The sequence below is a fragment of the Leptodactylus fuscus genome, chromosome 8 (genome assembly GCF_031893055.1).
Source record: "Leptodactylus fuscus isolate aLepFus1 chromosome 8, aLepFus1.hap2, whole genome shotgun sequence".
Taxonomy (NCBI): Eukaryota; Metazoa; Chordata; class Amphibia; order Anura; family Leptodactylidae; genus Leptodactylus; species Leptodactylus fuscus.
Window position 1 is genome coordinate 49,750,181 of NC_134272.1, and position 22,722 is coordinate 49,772,902.

The window sequence follows — 22,722 nt, forward strand, 5'->3', positions numbered from 1 at the left end:
ACTCTTTGGGTTCGGGTGACAGAAAACTGTTCAGTTATTATAGATACCCCTAAGTATAATGCCATGGCCAGCCTACCTGAGACGAATCTCCATTTGTTCCGTTTCATACAAACCCCAACTCGACAGTTACAAGGTATCCAAACCTTTTAGATTTCTTGTGGCCGTAGTATCACAGCCGCAGCAACCTCTGAATAGTAATGGTTCCCCGTTGGTTGCATAATGGACAAAAACATTGTGTAGCTTGATATGTGATGGAGAAATTTATATATATATATATATATACACTCACCGGCCACTTTATTAGGTACACCATGCTAGTAACGGGTTGGACCCCCTTTTGCCTTCAGAACTGCCTCAATTCTTCGTGGCATAGATTCAACAAGGTGCTGGAAGCATTCCTCAGAGATTTTGGTCCATATTGACATGATGGCATCACACAGTTGCCGCAGATTTGTCGGCTGCACATCCATGATGCAAATCTCCCGTTCCACCACATCCCAAAGATGCTCTATTGGATTGAGATCTGGTGACTGTGGAGGCCATTGGAGTACAGTGAACTCATTGTCATGTTCAAGAAACCAGTCTGAGATGATTCCAGCTTTATGACATGGCGCATTATCCTGCTGAAAGTAGCCATCAGATGTTGGGTACATTGTGGTCATAAAGGGATGGACATGGTCAGCAACAATACTCAGGTAGGCTTTGGCGTTGCAACGATGCTCAATTGGTACCAAGGGGCCCAAAGAGTGCCAAGAAAATATTCCCCACACCATGACACCACCACCACCAGCCTGAACCGTTGATACAAGGCAGGATGGATCCATGCTTTCATGTTGTTGACGCCAAATTCTGACCCTACCATCCGAATGTCGCAGCAGAAATCGAGACTCATCAGACCAGGCAACATTTTTCCAATCTTCAATTGTCCAATTTCGATGAGCTTGTGAAAATTGTAGCCTCAGTTTCCTGTTCTTAGCTGAAAGGAGTGGCACCCGATGTGGTCTTCTGCTGCTGTAGCCCATCTGTCTCAAAGTTCGACGTACTGTGCGGCGTTCAGAGATGCTCTTCTGGCTACCTTGGTTGTAACGGGTGGCTATTTGAGTCACTGTTGCCTTTCTATCAGCTCGAACCAGTCTGGCCATTCTCCTCTGACCTCTGGCATCAACAACGCATTTCCGCCCACAGAACTGCCGCTCACTGGATGTTTTTTTCTTTTTCGGACCATTCTCTGTAAACCCTAGAGATGGTTGTGCGTGAAAATCCCAGTAGATCAGCAGTTTCTGAAATACTCAGACCAGCCCTTCTGGCACCAACAACCATGCCACGTTCAAAGGCGCTCAAATCACCTTTCTTCCCCATACTGATGCTTGGTTTGAACTGCAGGAGATTGTCTTGACCATGTCTACATGCCTAAATGCACTGAGTTGCCGCCATGTGATTGGCTGATTAGAAATTAAGTGTTAACGAGCAGTTGGACAGGTGTACCTAATAAAGTGGCCGGTGAGTGTATATATATATATATATATATATATATTATATTTTCACTGGTGGTGGAAGGTCTATGAGCAAAGATTCCTATTAGTTGCTAGAATGAAGTGGCCTGTAATATTCTCCTAAATACTATCATCTTTACAGCTCTTAATAGTGATTCCTAGACTGTATTTAAACCTACTATATACTAGATATTAAAAGTACAATATCTCCCAATTTTTTTTTTCAGGTGCTGTAGGAAATCTCGAAACCTTTTTCTCAGAGCCTTGGGGCCATGTATATTACCTGAACTCTCCCAGGCCTGGAATTTGGTCATTTGTTGTCTATGCATCAGATTCTTATTCCTTACGTATTGAAGGATATAGAGGTAAGTATATAGCATATAGATTATAGAGATCAAGAATGTAATTTATATAGTATTTTTAGGGTATGTACCCATGGAGTTTTTTGCAGGCGAATTTAGAGGCGGAATCCGCCTTAAAATTCACGTGCAAAAATGCCTCCCAGTTCATTTCAATGGGAGTCACTCGCAGTTTTTTTTCTGTTAGCGATTTTTTTCAGCTAGTGGAAAAAAATGCAACATGCACTATCTTCACGTGGATTCCATGGCTGAGTCAGGCGTGGCGTCCATGGCTCGAGACACTCTCCTGCTTAGCTCCATTCATTCGGGCCTAATCAGGAGCAGGATCCTGTTGCGGCTAGCTGTGCAAAAAAGCCACACGGTAGAAAAGGTTTCCGCCTTGTGAACTTACCTTAAATATGAAGCGTTAAACACCAGTAGTGGTCAGAGCTGCCCCCACCTGCATGGTACCTGTAATGATATTTTATAATGATCTGTCTGTTCTTGTTTGTTTGTTTAATTATTTTACTTTATTTTTCTTTGCTTTGTTTTTTAGAAAATGGTGCATTGGGTAAGTAAAACTAGAACTTAATAAAGTTTCAATTTATTCATCTACAATATATACCTAGAAAACACAGAAAAAGCAGCATTAGTTCAAAGAAATGGTGAGGGTGCACGTCCTAAGACCAACAGCCGCTTGGTCACTACAATAAAAAAAAAAAAAAGTAAGCCAGAGCTCCAGTATAGGCTGAGGAAATAAATGAACATTAACCCATGTGCAACATTTCAGTCCAATCCAGACATTTCTCAAATCGAGAGTGAAAAATCTGGATCATACTAAAACAATGTACATGGGCTAATAAATGTCCACTTATTTTCTTCACCTTTTATTTCCTTTGTCTACACTGGCCTTTTTTTTTTTTTTTTTAATCTATCTGTCAATTATTTTCTATGTATAGTATCTATCTAAACAAATTGCTAACAAAAAACCCATAACATTTTAAATCTGTCTATCTATCTATCTATCTATCTATCTATCTATCTATCTATCTATCTATCTATCTATCTATCTATCCTTCTATCTATCTATCTATCTATCTATCTATCTATCTATCTATCCATCCATCCATCCATCCATCCATCCATCCATCCATCCATCCATCCATCCATCCATCTATCTATCTATCTATCTATCTATCTATCTATCTATCTATCTATCTATCTATCTTTCCTTCTATCTATCTATCTATCTATCTATCTATCTATCTATCTATCTATCCTTCTATCTATCTAGCTATCTATCCTTCTATCTATCTATCTATCTATCTATCTATCCTTCTATCTATCTATCTATCTATCTATCTATCTATCTATCTATCCATCCATCGCTCTATTCATCCACTGGTCATGTTCAATTATGAGTCTTTAAATGGAGGTCTTTTTCATTCATGTTATTTTTGGTATTTCACGTAATTTTGACATTGTTTTTTTAATTTCTTCTTTCAAAGGTGACGTGTCCAATGGTTCTTGTAAGTATACGTGATCTTGCATTTATAAGATATGCCATCCTAAAATTAGATTTCCTCTCCAGCTCGTGTCCCCCTAGTTGGTAGTGGTATTATGTCCAAGGAGTTCTAATATTCTAGCTGTTTTGTCCTGTAAAGGAAGAGAAGTGGTGAAGGTACAATACATCAGCAATAAGCATGAACAGAACTTCTGTGTCATAAAAGGTGACCATGAGGTGGACATCCATTTTTAACAGGGTGATTCATCCAAGAGCAGGGAGAGTATGTCAGACTACCAAAGAATAGTATCCATAGAGTAGTCTTTGCTGGTGGCCATTATACAGGACTTCTGAGGAACTGGTGGGTGCTTCCCATGACAATAAGCACATTTGTATTTTTAGACACTTTTCTTTACCCATGTTAGCAGTGACAGTTATTATGATCACAGACAGGAATACAATAAATTGTAATAGTGCTGTTTTAAAACTGGTGGAAGGTAAAGATTTACCATACAAAATAAGTGATGGTCACAGCTCACTTTTTCCTCCTCCTTCTTGCACGTGGAACCTAGCAGAGGTCACAGAGCATGACCACAACAATCTTCCATAGAAGTAGTTAAAGAAGACCTTTCACCACCTCCAACAAACTCACTTGTTCACATCACTTACTAGGTTAATAGGTTTTTCTTCACTGATTTTGGCTCAGTTAGAATTTTTTCTCGAGCCCACACCATTCCTGAGCTATTTTTTTGTGCCTGATATGCTATTTAGACTCTGTACTGTCAGGAGGGCAGTGACAGGAACAGACAAGGGGTGTGATTCTGAGCTCTGACACTGGCTGCCTCTGATTGGAGCTCTGAATCACACCCCCTGCCTGACACCGCCCTTCTGACATTACAGAACTTAAATAGCACATCATGACCCAAATCTATCTGTGCTTGTTACTCGGGAACAGTGGGGGCTTGAGAGCAAATTTCAACTGTGCTGGAATCAGTGGAGTAGAGCCTATTGACAGATGCTTAGAACTTGAATTGGTGGAGGTAGTCAAAGGTCCTCTTTAAGACATCTCCAGACTACATTTGCCAAATTTTTGAACAGTCGTGCCATCTAAAACTGCAACTACAAGTAAAAAAAAATTCTGTCAATGGGAAAATTTATTAGACGCAATGAACTGCAGTTATGTAAACAGGCAGAAAGTTTCTGGAGCCTTAATGCCCAAAGCAGGTAGTAACATTAAAAGGTTAAATAAAATAATTGAATAATTAACTACCAATTTGTTCTGGAATATACATTAAATTCAACATAACATCAACTTTCTAAATAGCATATATATGTTTTTTTTTCTTTACAGCATTTTGCTCAGCATGTGACAGGAACTCCATTTGTAAAAAGGATTTAGTTGACTACATCTGTGTCTGTGGAGAAGGCTTCAGTGGCAATGGATTCTCATGTTATGATATTAATGAATGTGACACTTATGTATGGCCAGATCCGTGCAATCATGTTGGTTATTGTATCAACACTTATGGCTCATACAACTGTGTCTGTTTCTCTGGCTTCACATGGGAAAATAAAACTTGTGTGGATATAGATGAATGTTTGGAACCCAAGCTGAGCAATTGTGACCCACAAGCAGAATGTGTCAATAACTATGGATCCTATTCATGCTATTGTCCAGAAGGATATTATGGAGATGGATATACATGTGAGATAGATGAGTGTAAAAATGATGTTTGTGGGTTTGGTAGAGAATGTGTAAAGATCCCTGGGTCCCATATCTGCTCTGATCCATGCTTCAACTACACCACCCTAAATGAGCCCACCAGGAGCACGTCATATCATGATTACCATTATTATTATTACGACTATTATGGACGTTCTGACTATTACCTAAATGGATGGTATCGTTTTACGGGCAGTGGTGGCACCCAGCTGGCAGAGTTTTGTCCCTCTGTAGGTAGTTGTTACACCAGATGCCCCATGTGGTTGAGCGGATCACATCCAAAACCTTCAGATGGAATTGTGAATGATACAATTTGTATTTCTGATGCTGGTAATTGCTGTCAGTGGACATCATATGTGATGATGAAGACTTGTCCTGGAGGATTTTACATATACAAATTCAGTCGGACCCCTGTCTACTATGCTGGTTATTGCACAGGTAAGAATGAAAACTAAGAGAAAATGTAGTCTACAATGTACTTGGGAAAGTGATTAAATATCTAACAAGGGGAATTTCTGTCTTATGTGAATTAACGTCAAGGTATTGTCTTAACCATATGTTCTATGCTCATGACCCACTCACTGTTAGCCAGAGCTACTTGCAATAGAAACTACTGCCCAGGAGGTCTCAGCTCGACATTGTATTACATTTTAACAGATGTCGTGTAATAGCACATTATTTTTGTAGTTCAAAAAAAATGTGTAGATACTAGAGATGGTGAACTGCTCCATTCTGAACTGGGTTCAACCCGTATAATCCAAATTGTTCAGTTTTTAACAAAACCAAATAATTCGGGATTTGTTTCAGACTAAATAAAATGGCCAATGTGACATGCATAGTGGTAACATCATATACTATGGGGTCTCTTTAGACCCCAGAGTATAATAGGTGGAGGCCCGCCTCTTTTGGGCCTCTTAGCAGTGTCTGGCGTTCTCCTGGTGACTTCATGTGCTGGGGGTCGCCTCTGAGGCCTGTGATTTGGCAACAGTAGTCACATGGGCTGTCTATACTCTTCAACAATAAGTCCTGATTTGGTCTCAGATGCAGTGATAATGAGAGATTGATCTGGAGCCCATGAGGGCAACATCTTGAAGATGTCTTCGCAAGGGAAAGCGACATCGGTCCTAGTACCGGGATTATGTTCTGGGGTTGCATATTGTACAGTATCAGAAATCTTCTGGTTTTCATTTCAAGTACACTAACAGCTCAACATTACATTGACTTGATCTCTGAACCAGTGGTAGAGGCATTTCCCAAAAGTGTCCCAGGTACCATTTTTTCAAGAGGACAATGCCAGACCCTGTGTAGCTTATGTTCCTGTGTGCAGCCTGCATGATACCTTCATTATCCCTGGCCTTGTCTTCCATTGAGTAGATCTGGTTTGGCATTAGTTGACAATTGCCAATAGCCAATCTTGATGATTTGTGTGCCCAAGCGCATTCATTATACCATAAATTTCCTCCGACAACCATTAATAACCACATTGGTAGTGTTGTGTAACTCTGTGTGAACAGGACTAGGACTGAAAAAGAGTTCAGAAATAAAATGGATTCATCTAGACACAGCAGCCTTTTGTCATGGGATGTTCTGGTATTCTAGTTCAGCTCCATTTTCTTGATTGTCTCCATTTAAGCCATTGATCAACAAGTTTTGCTATTGAAGGAATTTTCTTTTTTGTGCCACTCTCTCTTTAGTGTAATGATGTCCAGCCATGAATGGGCCACGGGTATATTGCCACATCAGTATCTGTCTTAAACAAATTATTTGGATGATTCTGTAAACATTATTAGAATAAAATAATGCCGCCATAAGATATGTCAACAGTAAATGAACATCTTGCTGACAGTTTCCACCAAATTATTTTCACTACTTTTTTCAGATCCAGGTACCATCACTGATTCTTGTTCATGTGCCGATGATGAAGAATGCAAAGTAGTTGGTGGACGTTACGACTGCTACTGCAGAAGTGATAGCTCTACAGTTACAGGTATGCTCCAATAAACTGTATGGATAATCAGCGCCGCACCTCCCATGAGGCGTCCTCAAGCGACCGCTTCAGGCGGCGCTATGCTAGGGCCACGGGGAGGGCAGCATTTTTGCTGACCTAAGCCAGTCCAGGACATGCTGTCCTGGACTGGCTTAGGGTCACCGTCACTGAGAGGTGGATTGGGGAGGCCGCTGGAGCAGCGCTGCTCCAGCGGCCGCCCCTCACGCTCAGGCAAAGAGCAGGTCCTCTCCGTGCCTGCTCTCTGCCTGCTAAAGACGCTCGCTCCGCTCGGCCCCGTGGGGGGGAGGGGGGGCGGCTTTCTGACGTCTGCTTCAGGCGGCAGAAAGCCATGGTTCACTCCTGTGCATAATATATAATAATATGTGTTATACTGCACAGGCCCCAATGTAATATCTGTACTAAGCCCCCAAATCATAATGTGTTATTTATGGTAGTGGTCTCTTTATATTGGGAAGAGATAACTTGTGGGCCCCCTAAGGCTCTAGAGTCCAGGTGTGACTGCACCTTCTACACCCCTTTAAGTTATATTACTGGTCACTTGTGGTAGACAGTACACAAATAATCAAATCTTCTGTGGTTCATTTGGTTTTGTATTCTTGGCATTAAAATAAAAAGTCCAACGAAATGTGTTATTCTTTGGCCCATTAGAAAGGCACATGACGTAAATTGTACTGAAGGTAATCTTTCTGGTCTGAGTCATGTGACCAACAATAAGACTTAACCGACACAGCTTCTTATTATGGAGAGGAAGTCAGATTGTCCATTCATTCCTATGGGTCCTGTCTACACTTGAGAAGCTGTCTGTTGGAGACTTTTGACATTGCACAGCTGAGGACCCGAAAGAGTGGAAAAGTCACAAATACATCCACCATTAACAAGCTTACATTCACTACTATTTACATCATAAGCCTTTCTCACAGACCATAAAATAAGATATGTTTGTGGGACTTCTACTTCATTGTATGGAGCTAGCTACTGTATGTAACACTGTAAACGTATGAAACTAGTATTTCTATCTATTATCTGTTATATTACCTACATTTAGGCCTCACCAGCCATTGCATAGTAATACCAGGACTTATCCACTGAACAAATACCACCATTCAGCACAAATATTACCACCAAAAGAAGTCAACCAAGTACCACCATACTGAATGCATAACATACCTTAACAGCACCAAATATGACAGGACAGCACCTAATATACTACACAATATACCTCCGTAGCAGTGCCAAATACAATAAACTGAAAACAAAGCTATTGTAGGCTCTGGGATACCTATTGCACTTGATCACATTTTCTATATTTATAAAAAATGGCTATTTTTAAAGGGGCTCTATCATTTGGAAAAGTCATTTGTAACTAATCACATCCTTGCATAGCCTTTAGAAAGGCTATTCCACACATACTTTTTGTATGTAAATCGCCTCAGTAATTTTTGAATGAGCCCATTTTTACCCACATGCTAATTAGGCTCCAGCAAGCACACGGAAGTGTCAGCGAGCACGGTCTCTCTCTTGAGTGTACAGCACAGGCTGATGATGATGACTCATCTCTCTGCTCTCATACACAGCACACAGCAGAGAGAGAGAAGAGAGGACAGCTCGCTGAGAACTTCCTGTGCCCGCTGCAGCCTAATTAACGTATGAATAAAAACAGGCTCATTCAAAAATTACTGAGGCAATTTACATACAAAAGTTACTTGTGAAATAGACTTTCTAAAGGCTATGCAAGGATGTGCTTAGTTAAAAATGACTTTTCCCAGTGATAGAGCCCCTTTAAAGAAAATGTTGCAAGTCTTGGATCAGCTACAGTTAATATGGTGCTCAGAATAATGTCCCATACAATGCATGTGGCTGATTGGATAGACTCCCTCTAATCACAGGGTACAAGACAAGAAAATCTTAACATTAGTAGGTCACTCCCTACAAGCTTCTATTATTTAGGATTGTTAAAACAGTTATTTAGTTGAGAAAGGCTAGCAGTGGGTAGGATAGCTTAGTTTAGCTTAGCTAGGGAGCTGATGGGGGAGCATTGATAGGGAGGTAGTGTGGAAGGATCACAGGAAGTTATATAGCAGGAAGCTAACACCATTAAACAAATGCAGAAGATGCCAGGAGCTCCCACAGATGCCCAGAAGTCACTCAAAACACTGCTAAAAGTATATGGGTGCACTTTTAACCCATTAATAGCACTAACAAGCCTTTTAAGAAAAAGAAAATTGTTTGCTTGGAAAACCCTTTTAACCCTTAAGAAAGCACAAGAATGAAAAAGGTTTGCATCTCCTAAGGATTAATGGTGCTAAACAAATGAAAACCTTCCATGGCTAATATTACTTTATCATCATGTATTTCAAAGTGAATAGTTGGGTTACTGCTGTATGTTACCGTAATGTTTCTATAATATCCTAACTAAACCCGAGTGTCCAATAGAAGTTCTTTCAAAGAAGTCCAGTTATTGACATTATCATTACTAAGAATGTATCATCCTCTTTTGCAGCCTTAGAAGACATCCGTCCAGTGCTTTCTTGTGGTTCTCAGGAAATAAAAGCTTCCTTCCAGAAATGTGATTTACAAAAATTCAATCTGGACACTAAAAACATTCATCTTATAGACAATACCTGCGTAGGATTTTCTGATTTCAACACAACTAACATCATTTCTGTAGTATCTATCTTGAAAAGAGGAGTCTGTGGAAATGATCTGGAGGTACGTAGAGATGAATGAAACATTGAATTTTAGCTATGCTGACATATACATATGTCCATATGTGTCGACTCTTAAGTTAGATCTAGTTTGGTTAAGGACTTCCAATTTGTCATGAAACCATTTCAATGCAATATGCAATGTGCTAGCGAAATACACGAAACAGCCTCTGAGTAGACACATATAAGATACATAATATTTCATTTTGTGATAGTATATCATTTTTGTCATCACATCTCAAAAAGCAGCTAATCTCTCATCTCAAGTTAAATCAAAGTTTAACTTAAACCATTATCACGTTATTAGCCCATCTATGCTAGTTTTCTGGTGTCGATAGGTGTTAATGTGGTGCGTCTTTGGCGTATGGAACTTTCTTGCACTACGTCCTCACTCTATGCCATTTTAATTTACCATTTTTTGTGAAAGTGGGGAGTGCAGTGGTGAGGGAAATTCATTATCACATCAGAAAACTCACATCAGTTACATAGGAAATCTAAGTCCGTTCCTCGCGGATGGAGATTTCCTTTCTGGTGCAGGGAAGTGCACCTGATTTAGTAAGAGTTGTCTTAACAATTCAGGCTTGCCTCGTGACAGTCAGGTACTTTATTAAGACTGGCATAGGAAAATCTAGTCTTAATAAATTCCCAAGTATGTGTCAAGTTGAGCTTTAGTACATCTGTACGTCTAAGATAAAACAATTTGTCATATGGACCCATAGGGAGGATAGCATGGTCAATAAAAAATAATTCTTTTAGACACTGCTTAACATCACCATACATCTATCCACCCACAATGGAAAGTCTTGGTGTCTACACATCTACTATAATAATCCAAGTACATTGAGAATATAAAAGTATATGTAAATATATGAGAGAGACTCAATTGGGAGAATAAGGATCTGCATTGGAGATCTACATAGTTATGATGATGGTATTGGGGTGTGTAAATTCACAGTCAATCCAAAAATAATTTCTATTGGTACCCCACAAACCCCAAGGAAGAAAGAAAACTAACACAACTATTGCTTTCTTTGTACAGAACAATGGCACACATGTTATCTACAAAAACACTATTTTCCTATCCATGGACGCAGCTGCTTCACTTGCTGGAGAAAATGTCCTCAGTATTAGGTATTCTTGTGTATATCCACTAGACATGCAGCTGTCTCTCGAAACAGCCCTGAACCCATTAAAAGGGTAAGTAATTCATGACAAAATAGAAAAAATTATCGTCCGGCAATCAAATACCTAAAATGTAACTTTTACTTCATTGATATAAAAAACATAAACATGTTTCAGGAGCAAGAAAAAAAGAGGAACAGCTGGTTATGCTGGTTATAAGATAAGATAATCCTTTAATAGTCCCACCTTGGGGGACTATGCTGGTTATGCTGGTTATGCTATGACTAAGGGACTCAACACCATGTCCTGAAACGCGTAAGCTGTTCCTCTTTTTTCTTGCTCCTGAAACATGTTAATGTTTTTTATATCAATGAAGTAAAAGTTACATTTTATGTATTTGATTGCCGGACGATAATTTTTTCTATTTTATCTGTTGTTGGCCCTTACAGTCTGGGGTTGTCCGTTGCAGTCATTTCATATATACATGCAGTCAGATATAGCGGTTTTTCCTTTTGGTTTTTAAGTAATTCATGTACTATGAATATTTTGTATAACATCATATCCCTTCCATTGTAAGCACTATTCTTATTAAATCATATCACACAAGAGGGATGATACATAGTATACAGATCTGTGACAGAAGATGAAGAATATTTTAAATCGATAAATGTCTATTCCCGTGTTACACTACTAGGATATACTATAACGTTAGAATTGGTGGATGTTTTACCTGAAACCCACACAGGTCACAAGAAGAAAGGGGCAAAGGTTTTTTTGGCTCTGTCATCACCACTTTGATTCATGTACATGGATAAATAAAGTGTTTGTGTTTGTGAGACTGTATAATCTATCTATTAATCTATCTATCTATCTATCTATCTATCTATCTATCTATCTATCTATCTACTCATCTCCCCCCAATACATGCATTAGTTGAGTTAGTGATTCAAGTGAATGCTCTTCAAAAAACACACATAATAGTAATAGTTCAATAGGCCTTGTTCTGTAAAAACACAAGGTTGGACAATAGAAGGCCCCCTGCAAGAACAGTTATGGACCCCCTGTTTTCCCGGTATCTCCCCCTTATGTCTGTCTAACAACCCACCAGTAATTGCTGGCTATGAAGCTCATTAGCTTAGGTATATTCCTGCAATGTTATAGACAATAGAAAGCTGCTGTTGAGGCCCACCTGATCTACTTGGACCCCTGTATAGCTGTCCACTAATCGCAAAGCAGTCATCCCATTCTCATGTAGAGACTCTAAAACGCACAACATGACCCTCTGCATGGCTTCTCCTCAGGACCTGCCACATATCTCCTAGCCTTCAGGTTTTGTCATCTCTTCATTTGGACAAACCACTTAAGACTCCATCCTTCCTGATGAACAATGACCTCCAGTAGCCCTCCCCACTTTGCAGCTTTTCCCTTACTACAACTCTGTTTCTCAGGCTTCACACCTTTTCGTGCACACATACATCTTCCAGGGTGACCAAGTAAAAATTAGCAATAAGTGGCCTAATATATCTCTATCGCCACACCAGTAGTTCAGCCATCTATCAGTAACTGCTCACTAACACCTCCTGTTATAGTCCATCGAAGGTGCACACTCTTTTCTGGCTGGGCTGTGGGGTCCTTATGCCTACCGGCTACAGTAAAGATAAGCATGCTACAATACTATTTTGGGGCAATAGTTATAAAAATTTCTACAAAACTTTGCAGTGTCATAATAATTTCTTTTCTTATAATTACAGCTCAGGTACTGTGGACATGGAAGGCTCGGGGAGGCTAGAAGTGACTATGGCTCTTTATAAAGACTCCAGCTACACAAAACCCTATGAGGGATCTCAGGTTATACTGGCATCCACAACAAATCTGTTTATTGGAATTCTACTAAAAATAGGAGACATTTCTCAATATGCCGTACAGATGACAAATTGCTATGCTGTGCCCTCAATAAACTCTACTACAAGATATGACATCATTAAGAACAGGTATGTATCTCAGGAAAATACTGTATGCTGGAGGACATTGCTTTGCTGCAGTTTCTTATATTCTGTTGTGGCCCAACCAGAGGGTATGTAATAAGAACCCTATTGTATATCATAAACATTATAGTTGTCATTGTTCATAAAGGACATTATCTATAATATAATATATTTTATTTATATAGCGCCAACATATTCCGCAGCACTGTACAAATTGTAGGGTTCAAGTACAGACAAAAAAGATACATTACAGAGAAATAGTCAATTCCCACAATGGGACTGAGGGCCCTGCTCGCAAGAGCTTACAATCTACGGGATAGAGGAGGTAGTAGGGGTGGCAACGGAGGTAGCATTGCTTATACAGTGGTCCAGACATTTTTGTGATGGAGGTTACTTTCATTAGACATATATAAAGCTGTATGACCTGTCACCAGTCAGTGTTCTTTAAGGTGCAGATGATGCCCGGACATATAAAGTTACAGTCTGATACAACATCATTTCCAGTGGGGTAATGCGGAAGCGTGAACAGAGGAGGGTTAGATTTAGGGATTCTAAATGCAGAAGGGTTTACATTAGGAATTGTGATAGGCCTGTCTGAAAAGATGTGTCTAGTTTGTGGTTCAAGCTGTAAAAATTAGGAGTTAATCTGATTTTCCATGGTAGAGCATTCCAGAGAAGTGGTGCAACTCGGAAGAAGTCTTGGATACGGGACTGGGAGGTTCTGATAATAGGGGATGTTAGTCTTAGGTCATTGAGTGAACGGAGAGCACAGGTCGGAGGATAGACAGAGATGAGGGAGGAAATATAGGGAGGTTCAGCATTATGGAGAGCCTTGTGGATGAGGGTGATAAGTTTATATTGTATTCTATATTGAACAGGCAGCCAATGTAGTGACTGGCACAAACCAGAAGCATCGCTGTAGCGTCTCGCCTGATAGATGAGCCTGGCCACTGCATTCAAAATATATTGTAGCAGGGAGAGCTTAGTAAGGGGAACACCGATTAGTAAGGAGTTACAGTAGTCAAGGCGAGAATGAATCAGGGCAACAATAAGTGTCTTTAATGTGACTGTGGTAGGGAAAGGGCAGATTCTTGAGATGTTTTTGAGATGGTGATGACATGAGCGTGAGAGTGATTGGCTATGGGGGGTGAAAGAAAGGTCTGAGTCAAAAATAACCCCAAGACAGTGGGCATACTGCCTTGGAGTTATTGGCAGACCAGAGACTGCAATGGATATATCAGAGACAGATCTATTAGATGGTTGAAACAACAGTAGTTCGGTCATTGAGAGATTCAGTTTCAGATAGAACAAAGACATGATATTTAAGACAGTAGACAGACAGTCACGGAAGTTCTGTATTACTGCATGGATGATGTCACGGGATGATGTATATAATCGGATGTCATCAGCATAAAGATGGTACAGGAAGCCAAATCTGGTAATGGTTGCCCAATGGGGACTGTGTAGAAAGAGAAGAGTAGGGGCCTATGACCGAGCCCTGAGGAACCCCCATGGTGAGGGGAAGAGACAGAGCCCGTAATGAGAGATAAGAGGAGAACCAGGAGAGCACATTGTTCGTGAGGCCGACATAGCGGAACATAGTGAGGAGGAGTTGATGGTCAATGGTGTCAAATGCTGATGAGAGATCCAGAAGAATAAGAAGAGAGAAGTCACAATTAGATTTAGCTGTCAGGAGATCATTGAAGACTTTTGTGAGGATCTTTTCACTTGAGTGCAGAGTGCGGAAGTCAGATTGTAATGGGTGAAGAAGAGAGTTAGCAGAGAGATGGCGGAGCAAATGAGAATAGACCAAGTGTTCCAGGATTTTGGAGGTAAAAGGGAGGTTAGAGACAGGGCAATAGTTAGCAGCACAAGACAGGTCAAGGGAGGATTCTTCAATAGCGGGGTTATGACAGCATGTTTGAAAGAGGATGGAAAATTACATAAGAGAGAAAGAGGTTAAATATTTTACTAAGGTAAGTCATGACAGCAGGCGACAGAGACTGGAAAAGGTATGAGGGGAAAGAATCACTACTGCAGGTTGTAGGACAAGAAGAAGAAAATAGCTGAGAGACTTCCTCTTCTGTAACATGTTCAAAAGAGAAGAATGACCTGTCTGAAGTGGGGTAGGTGAGGGGATCAGTGCTACTTGAGGATTGGGCAGTTATTTCCTCACAGATCTTATCAATTTTGTCATGGAAATAAGTGGCCAGGTCTTCTGCACAGAGGTCTGTGAATGGCGCCTGCACCTTGGGAATGAGTATGATCATTAATAAGATCTAAAAGGTTATTTTTGAATCATCCAAGTAATAAACCCTAGTTATTAATAGGTTCCAAAGTTAACTAAAAATGTTATTGTTTTCTTCTGAACCTTTGGGACCCATTCTATCTGAGACTCGGATCTCCAGAATATCCTCTGGTATCCTGGTGGATCAGTCCAACCTCACTTGTACCTCATAGATTCATGTCTGATTATTGATACCTGAGTGACTCCAGGTGGGTTTTCTTCTTTTTTTCAGCTGCCCCGTCATGCAAGACTCTAGCATTAAAGTGATAGAAAATGGAGTATCTGAGAGTGGCCGATTTTCTGTTCAGCTATTTGGATACATAAAAGATTCCGATGTTGTGTATCTGCACTGTGATATTCATATTTGTACTACGACATGCATACCTGTAAGTTATGATTGTTGAAAATCCTCATCCTTGGGCCACTGAAGATCATTAGGATCTAGGTGGATAGGTGCTCTGCACTGCAGTCTTTCATTTCTTCCAATTCAATTCTATCTGCTTTGCTGAAATCCAGAGTGCACTATAAGGGTCTGTTCACACGGCGGAAAAATGAAGAGGAAATTCTTCTTGATTTTCCGTTGCCGGCATTTTCACGCAGGCTAGCTGCGACGGGATGCCGATGCAGTCTAACAGCATTCCGTCGTAGCATCCCACTCCTGATTAGGCCCATGAATGGACCTTGCCGGTGGAATCCACTGCATGGAAAAAGAAGCGTCCTGCTGTGATCTCTGCCTCCCTTTGAAAACAATGGAAGGCAGATTCGGGGGGAATATGCTCTGGATACGGGGGTGAAATCTGCCCCCAAATCTGAGGCAAATTCCTCATTGTGAACTGACCCTCAGGATATATGGATATTTTGGAGAAAAGTTCCCAGCTCAGCACCTTCCCATGTAAACCAGAACAGGGATTCACTGAGCATGAGCAGCTTCTGCATTGTCATATACACTCACCGGCCACTTTATTAGGTACACCATGCTAGTAACGGGTTGGACCCCCTTTTGCCTTCAGAACTGCCTCAATTCTTCGTGGCATAGATTCAACAAGGTGCTGGATGCATTCCTCAGAGATTTTGGTCCATATTGACATGATGGCATCACACAGTTGCCGCAGATTTGTCGGCTGCACATCCATGATGCAAATCTCCCGTTCCACCACATCCCAAAGATGCTCTATTGGATTGAGATCTGGTGACTGTGGAGGCCATTGGAGTACAGTGAACTCATTGTCATGTTCAAGAAACCAGTCTGAGATGATTCCAGCTTTATGACATGGCGCATTATCCTGCTGAAAGTAGCCATCAGATGTTGGGTACATTGTGGTCATAAAGGGGTGGACATGGTCAGCAACAATACTCAGTTAGGCTTTGGCGTTGCAACGATGCTCAATTGGTACGAAGGGGCCCAAAGAGTGCCAAGAAAATATTCCCCACACCATGACACCACCACCACCAGCCTGAACCGTTGATAGAAGGCAGGATGGATCCATGCTTTCATGTTGTTGACGCCAAATTCTGACCCTATCATCCGAATGTCGCAGCAGAAATCGAGACTCATCAGACCAGCCAACGTTTTTCCAATCTTCAATTGTCCAATTTCGATGAGCTTGTGCAAATTGTAGCCTCAGTTTCCTGTTCTTAGCTGAAAGGAGTGGCACCCGGTGTGGTCTTCTGCTGCTGTAGCCCATCTGCCTCAAAGTTCGATGTACTGTGCGTTCAGAGATGCTCTTCTGGCTACCTTGGTTGTAACGGGTGGCTATTTGAGTCACTGTTGCCTTTCTATCAGCTCGAACCAGTCTGGCCATTCTCCTCTGACCTCTGGCATCAACAACGCATTTCCGCCCACAGAACTGCCGCTCACTAGATGTTTTTTCTTTTTCGGACCATTCTCTGTAAACCCTAGAGATGGTTGTGCGTGAAAATCCCAGTAGATCAGCAGTTTCTGAAATACTCAGATCAGCCCTTCTGGCACTAACAACCATGCCACGTTCAAAGGCACTCAAATCACCTTTCTTCCCCATACTGATGCTCGGTTTGAACTGCAGGAGATTGTCTTGACCATGTCTACATGCCTAAATGCACTGAGTTGCCGCCATGTGATTGGCTGATTAGAAATTAAATGTTAACGAGCAGTTGGACAGGTGTACCTAATAAAGTGGCCGGTGAGTGTATAGTTTTACATGGCCATTTAATACATTTTATGTGCAACAACACGTTGAGGGAGGGTGGGAGCTGTAATATTTGCAAAGGCCATGGTAGCTAGAATCTCAACCTAATTCTCTAGCTTTCCTCCCAAGTTAATGCAGTGCTAAAGGGCCATGCAGGGTACTTTATGGTGAATATAATGGTTTCCTCTAGGGCATGTCCTAGTAGTTGTAAGACTTCCTGAGCCTGATAAAGGATAGAGTACCCATGATGGTCATGCAGAAATAAGACTCAGGAGGCAAGACATATGTAGAACAGTGAACTCACAACTTTATTTCAAGCAGAACAAACTGAAACAGCATCCAATATATGTAGGTACAATTCTTATGGAGCTTCCACTACAAGGTGGGGCTAACCTGTTGATGGTCAACACTTTGCGTTTCCCTGGCTGGGGCAGTCTTCCACTGTAACTAGTGTGCTATACTCTCTCACAAAGTCCATAACTTTCTACAAGTTCCTAACTGTGGGGTTTAGATGCTCAAGGATGTCTTGTATGTCCTGAGACCACAAAAAGGATCATAGCTATGAGGCCCATATAACATTTATATCCTGATCAGATACACACTCCTCTTGTCCACGGGTTGAGCAGGGATAATTCCCATCTTCTGGCAGCAGAATGACACAACACTGTTCTATATAGTTTTCCTCCAGTCTAGCACAGGCCCCTAGCTCAGTCTCTCAGCTTGCTCATTCTTAGGATATGTTCAATTTCCTTTCTACTTTCTGACCCTCTGACTTTTCTCTGAGGCTTTTACTTGTTGATCAGTCTCACATGAATGGGGATAATCAGTGGAGGGATCGCAACGCAAGTTCTGAAGTTGAATCAAGCACAAAATCTGCGGCAAGATGCAAATTTTGTCAGAATCCTGCTCCAATCTCTGCCAAAACAATGAATACAATGAAAGGCAAATTTAGGATGGCATTTGGTACTAATTCTTAGGCCGAATCTTTTTTTTTTTTTTTGTAACTCAAAGTTTTATTGATAATTTTTACAATGAGAAAAGAAAAGACAATTACAAGCTACCGGGCGAACACACGCCCTGTGAACAGAAAAGCACACAGTGCAACACAAGATTTAAGCACAGAAAAATAAAAACAACATAGAAAAAACAATAAAAGGCTTTCGGGAAGACCCGGAACTTAGGCCGAATCTTTACCCAGAGAGGAAGAGAAGACTCACTGAATCTTCCCTATTCCAAAACTTCCTCGGTCTTGGCCATGCTGTCACTCAGCATTCATTTTGCAGTTGTTTAGTCTGTTAAAGGCACAGATACATATTACATATGAGCAATAGAGATGAGCGGACACTAAAATGTTCGGGCTTCGAAATCCGATTCGAACAGCCGCACACTGTTCGACTGTTCGAATGGGTTTCGAACCCCATTATAGTCTATGGGGGGAAATGCTCGTTTCAGGGGTAGGCAATGTTCGAACAAATTATACTTACCAAGTCCACGAGTGAGGGTCGGGCTGGATCCTCCGAGCAGTCTTCTCCCTGCTCAGCGTCCCCACGGCGTCTTCCGGCTGTTCATTCACTCTGCCAGTCATCGGGCCTGGGCAGAGCTGACTACGCATGCCTGCACTAGAAGTGGACATGCGCAGTCAGCTCTGCCCAGGCCCGATGCCTGGCAGAGTGAATGAAGAGCCGGAAGACGCCGCGGGGAAGCTGCACGGAGAAGACTTCTAAAGGTAGGAGAAGAACCAGCGTTGATTGGCCGACTGTATAGCATTCGGCCAATCAATGCTGGTACTGCATCAAACTTTTACATTCGAACAGCGAGTGGTACTCGACCGAGTACGAGTATTTCGAATACCGTAGTATTTGATCGAATACCTACTCGATCGAGTACTACTTGCTCATCTCTAACGAGCAACAGTATGAACATATTTGTCAAAGACTAAATGGTAATTTTTTGTACTGCTCCTAGTGGGACACTACATATGTATTATATGTATGTATGCATTTACATATATATATGTTTACTACCCCTTCAATCTCTTTAGTTTCTCTTATTTTTAGCAGAAGAGGTAAAAATGATTGATCTCTGCATCTTTTACATTTGCATCTTTTTACTTTTAGACCTGCACTGGAGCAAGGTCTTTGAGCACCACGGGCAGTGTATCAACTGATGTTGGATTGAACATAGGTCCCATATATAGACAAGGTTTGTATATTTTAATAATATTTTGCATATTTTTTTATTTAAGTGATAGTTACTAGATATTGGACATCATCAATAGTCAATCTGCTAACTACATCCATATAAATATACTAGAGATTATAGAAGATTCTCCCAGGATAGTGATAATAAATAATCATGGGGCTCTATAGAAAAAGTTTATATTAATATATTGATTTCTTTTTTCCCATTGGGTTTCCCTGATGCACATAGGTAATGCACAATGCCATGTATAAAATGAAAACTGATGTCTAGAGATGAGCGATTTCCCATTTGTTACAGGATTGATTTGATTGAATGAACTGTCAGTCTGAACTGTATCCAAACCCTTTCAAAATCTTTAGCGCCATGACAGCCTTAGTAATGTCAAAGTGACAGCAACAAACAAACAATTTTTTAGGCTGGGGCCCCCACGTTGCTGAAAAGCACCTTCTTTTGTTGCGTTCTTTTTTTGAGCCAAAGTCAAGAATGGGAAATATATAGGAAGCTCTTACAGTTCTACTTTTTGTCTAATCTACTCCTGACTTTGGCTCAAAAAACCACAACAAAATCTGCAATAAAAATAGCTGCGTTTCCTCAATGTGGGGCTTTAGCCTTAATATTAAATTGTGATTTTTCTTTTGTATCTTCTTCTAATCTCTAGAACATCGGTAGCCATTTGCAGCAATTCTTGTACGATGCCCCATTCCCATATTTACCTTGGTCACCCTGTTCTGCACGCTTCTTAGCTCAGTTACAGCAGGTTCTTAGACGCAGATGCCCAAAATTGTATAAAATATTCTATATGTGATCTGAATAGTAATTTGTATGGATAGCAAAGGATCACAAATTTATGATTATTTTATATAAATTAATGATAATGCATCAATGTCACAGCACAGGAATAATGTCAGTAAATATCCTGTAGCAAAGGGAAAAGGCACCCAACTGATGTACAACAAATGACTACTGTATTCAAGTCCATGGCAAAACGTGTCCTGATGCAATGTCCCATTCAGTGCTACTGCTCCTCTTCCATCATTTATAGTCATCACAAGTTGCTTCTGAGGTGGGGAGCTCCTTACTTTTTGACCACCATGGCAGTTGCATTGCCTGATGACTGGGAAGTTACACTCATTAATGAGAGCATTGGTGTAACTATAGGCGCATATACTAAGTGGGAAACCCATTACAGACTTTAAATTGTGGTGCAGGAGATTCATGTTACGCCTCTGATTGAGATCCACTTGTTCTCATAACTAGTGGGATCTTAGATGTCCATGATGAATTGACAGTTATTCTCTAATTATATTTTCTTTCAATTTGCAGCTGATGTCTCTTTTACTACACCCAGAGGTGGAACAGGTAAGCATTTTATACTTTGGGGGAAATTTAGGTAGATTTTCGCATTTACTCAAATATGCCAAGAGTTATAGTAAATCTTATTGACCAAGACATTTTCTCCCTGGCCTCCCTAGATTCTTGTTGTGCTTCGCCCACTGGCGAGCGTGTGGTTCAGGAGATGATTTGAACCATTGTGCACCTAAAATGCACTAAGTTAAGCAGTAGTGTTAGGCTGAGGACCCATGTTGCAGAAATTCAGCATGTCTACAAAAAGAATGGGAAATATATAAGACGTCTTATACTTTCTACCTGTTGTTCAATCCAACTCTGGCTTTGGCGCAAAAACCACCGCAAAATCTGCCATAAAAAAGTGGCATTTCTGCAATGTGGGGCCTAAGCCCTAGATACATTCCCGGTGTAGCCCAATTAGTAGATCTGGGTCAGTGTTTACAATACAATACTCAAAGAAAAAGTAAAATAAACCACCTTGGCGCCTGTGCGACTTGGCAATGTCCATAATGGGAAGGTTCTCAAAGAGACTCAAATCCCTTAGTATAGTAATAAAAGCTGCGGCTCCGCACCGTGACCACCTGTCCGGATAGACAGTGGTAAAACGCAACACAAATAAAGAGAAAAAAACGGCAATGCTTGAACATTGCTGATGCAATTAATGGAGGAGTGACCAGTGGTATGGTTTTAAATTTTATTCCACAAGACTGTATAAAGATAAAGGCAACGCGTTTCGACACTGTCCCAGAGTCTTCGTCAGGTGAACATATGAAGAGAACTGATAGCCACCCTGCACAATGCACTCTGTGACATGAAGATGTCCACCATTCAAACTGTGACATGAACACCTCAAGAAAACTATGATGTAGAAATATAGCAACATGGCGACGTTATTTTCCTAAGTCACTCCGTCAGAAACAAGTCCGTCAACCGCGGTACAAACTGCACAGCACAAACACCATTCAAATTCCCACAAGCGTTACTGTTTTTTTCTCAATATTTGTGTTAGAATACAATGTTCAGTGATATACATATCTCCCAATACCAATCGTGTGATTGATACACTCTGTGCAGACAGATACATACAGGTTATTCTAATTTAGAACTTTAACAGTTCCTTATAAAATTCTCTTTTTTAGGCACATTTTCCATGGCGGCGAGCTGGACGACCATTGTTATATTTCTTTCCGGAACCTTATTCTTTACTTTCTAAGTTTCTCACTTACCTTTGAACAGGAAGGCATTGTTGTAATCTATTCTTTGCTTACCTGTCCATTCAATATTAAATATGATTACATTTCAATTAATATCCATAAATCATCTTATCTGATAATCAATGGCTCAAATAAAACCAAGAAAATGCTTTGATCTTTGTCATTTTTACGATAGTTGACATGAAATTGTTTGCTACTTGTATGAAGTAGACAAGACAAAAGTTTTAGAACATATGTAGTATAAGCATGATTGGAATGGTTTTGTTAAAAGGATATTTCCATTGTATATCCTTATCTTGTTGCTAGGATAGGTGATGACATAATAACCCAGGGACAACATCGGGATGGCTGCAATCTAAGCCCACGTGAGAAGTCATGTTTGGTGAAAGACAAAGATAGCATTTCACCAGATGATACCAATTGATAAGCATGGGGGGCAAAATATCATAATTCAAGGCTGCTTTACTGGCTCCTAGCCTGGGAACCTCGCCATTATAGATCCTACTATGCTTTTATTTTACTCTATTATATTACCTACCTGTGAGTCAGTCAGAAGATTACTGGAAAGCAATACTGTGCATGGCTGCTCTTTTACAATTGGTGTGTAATTACAGATAAAGTGACTGCTT

At 40.6% G+C, this 22,722-nt stretch overlaps 1 protein-coding gene across 1 annotated transcript in view; it reads left to right on the plus strand.

Moving 5' to 3' along the window:
• Positions 1-22,517, plus strand: part of LOC142217245 (uromodulin-like) — a 32,146-nt gene extending 9,629 nt beyond the window's left edge. Inside the window, exons 7-18 of the mRNA XM_075285439.1 lie at positions 1,721-1,862; positions 2,568-2,578; positions 3,340-3,360; positions 4,687-5,496; positions 6,938-7,045; positions 9,567-9,775; positions 10,811-10,968; positions 12,645-12,884; positions 15,398-15,551; positions 19,448-19,532; positions 20,856-20,891; positions 22,405-22,517. Of these exons, the coding sequence (XP_075141540.1) occupies positions 1,721-1,862; positions 2,568-2,578; positions 3,340-3,360; positions 4,687-5,496; positions 6,938-7,045; positions 9,567-9,775; positions 10,811-10,968; positions 12,645-12,884; positions 15,398-15,551; positions 19,448-19,532; positions 20,856-20,891; positions 22,405-22,517 (2,087 nt within the window). The remainder of the gene's footprint in view (positions 1-1,720; positions 1,863-2,567; positions 2,579-3,339; positions 3,361-4,686; positions 5,497-6,937; positions 7,046-9,566; positions 9,776-10,810; positions 10,969-12,644; positions 12,885-15,397; positions 15,552-19,447; positions 19,533-20,855; positions 20,892-22,404) is intronic.
• The last annotated feature ends 205 nt before the right edge of the window (positions 22,518-22,722 follow it).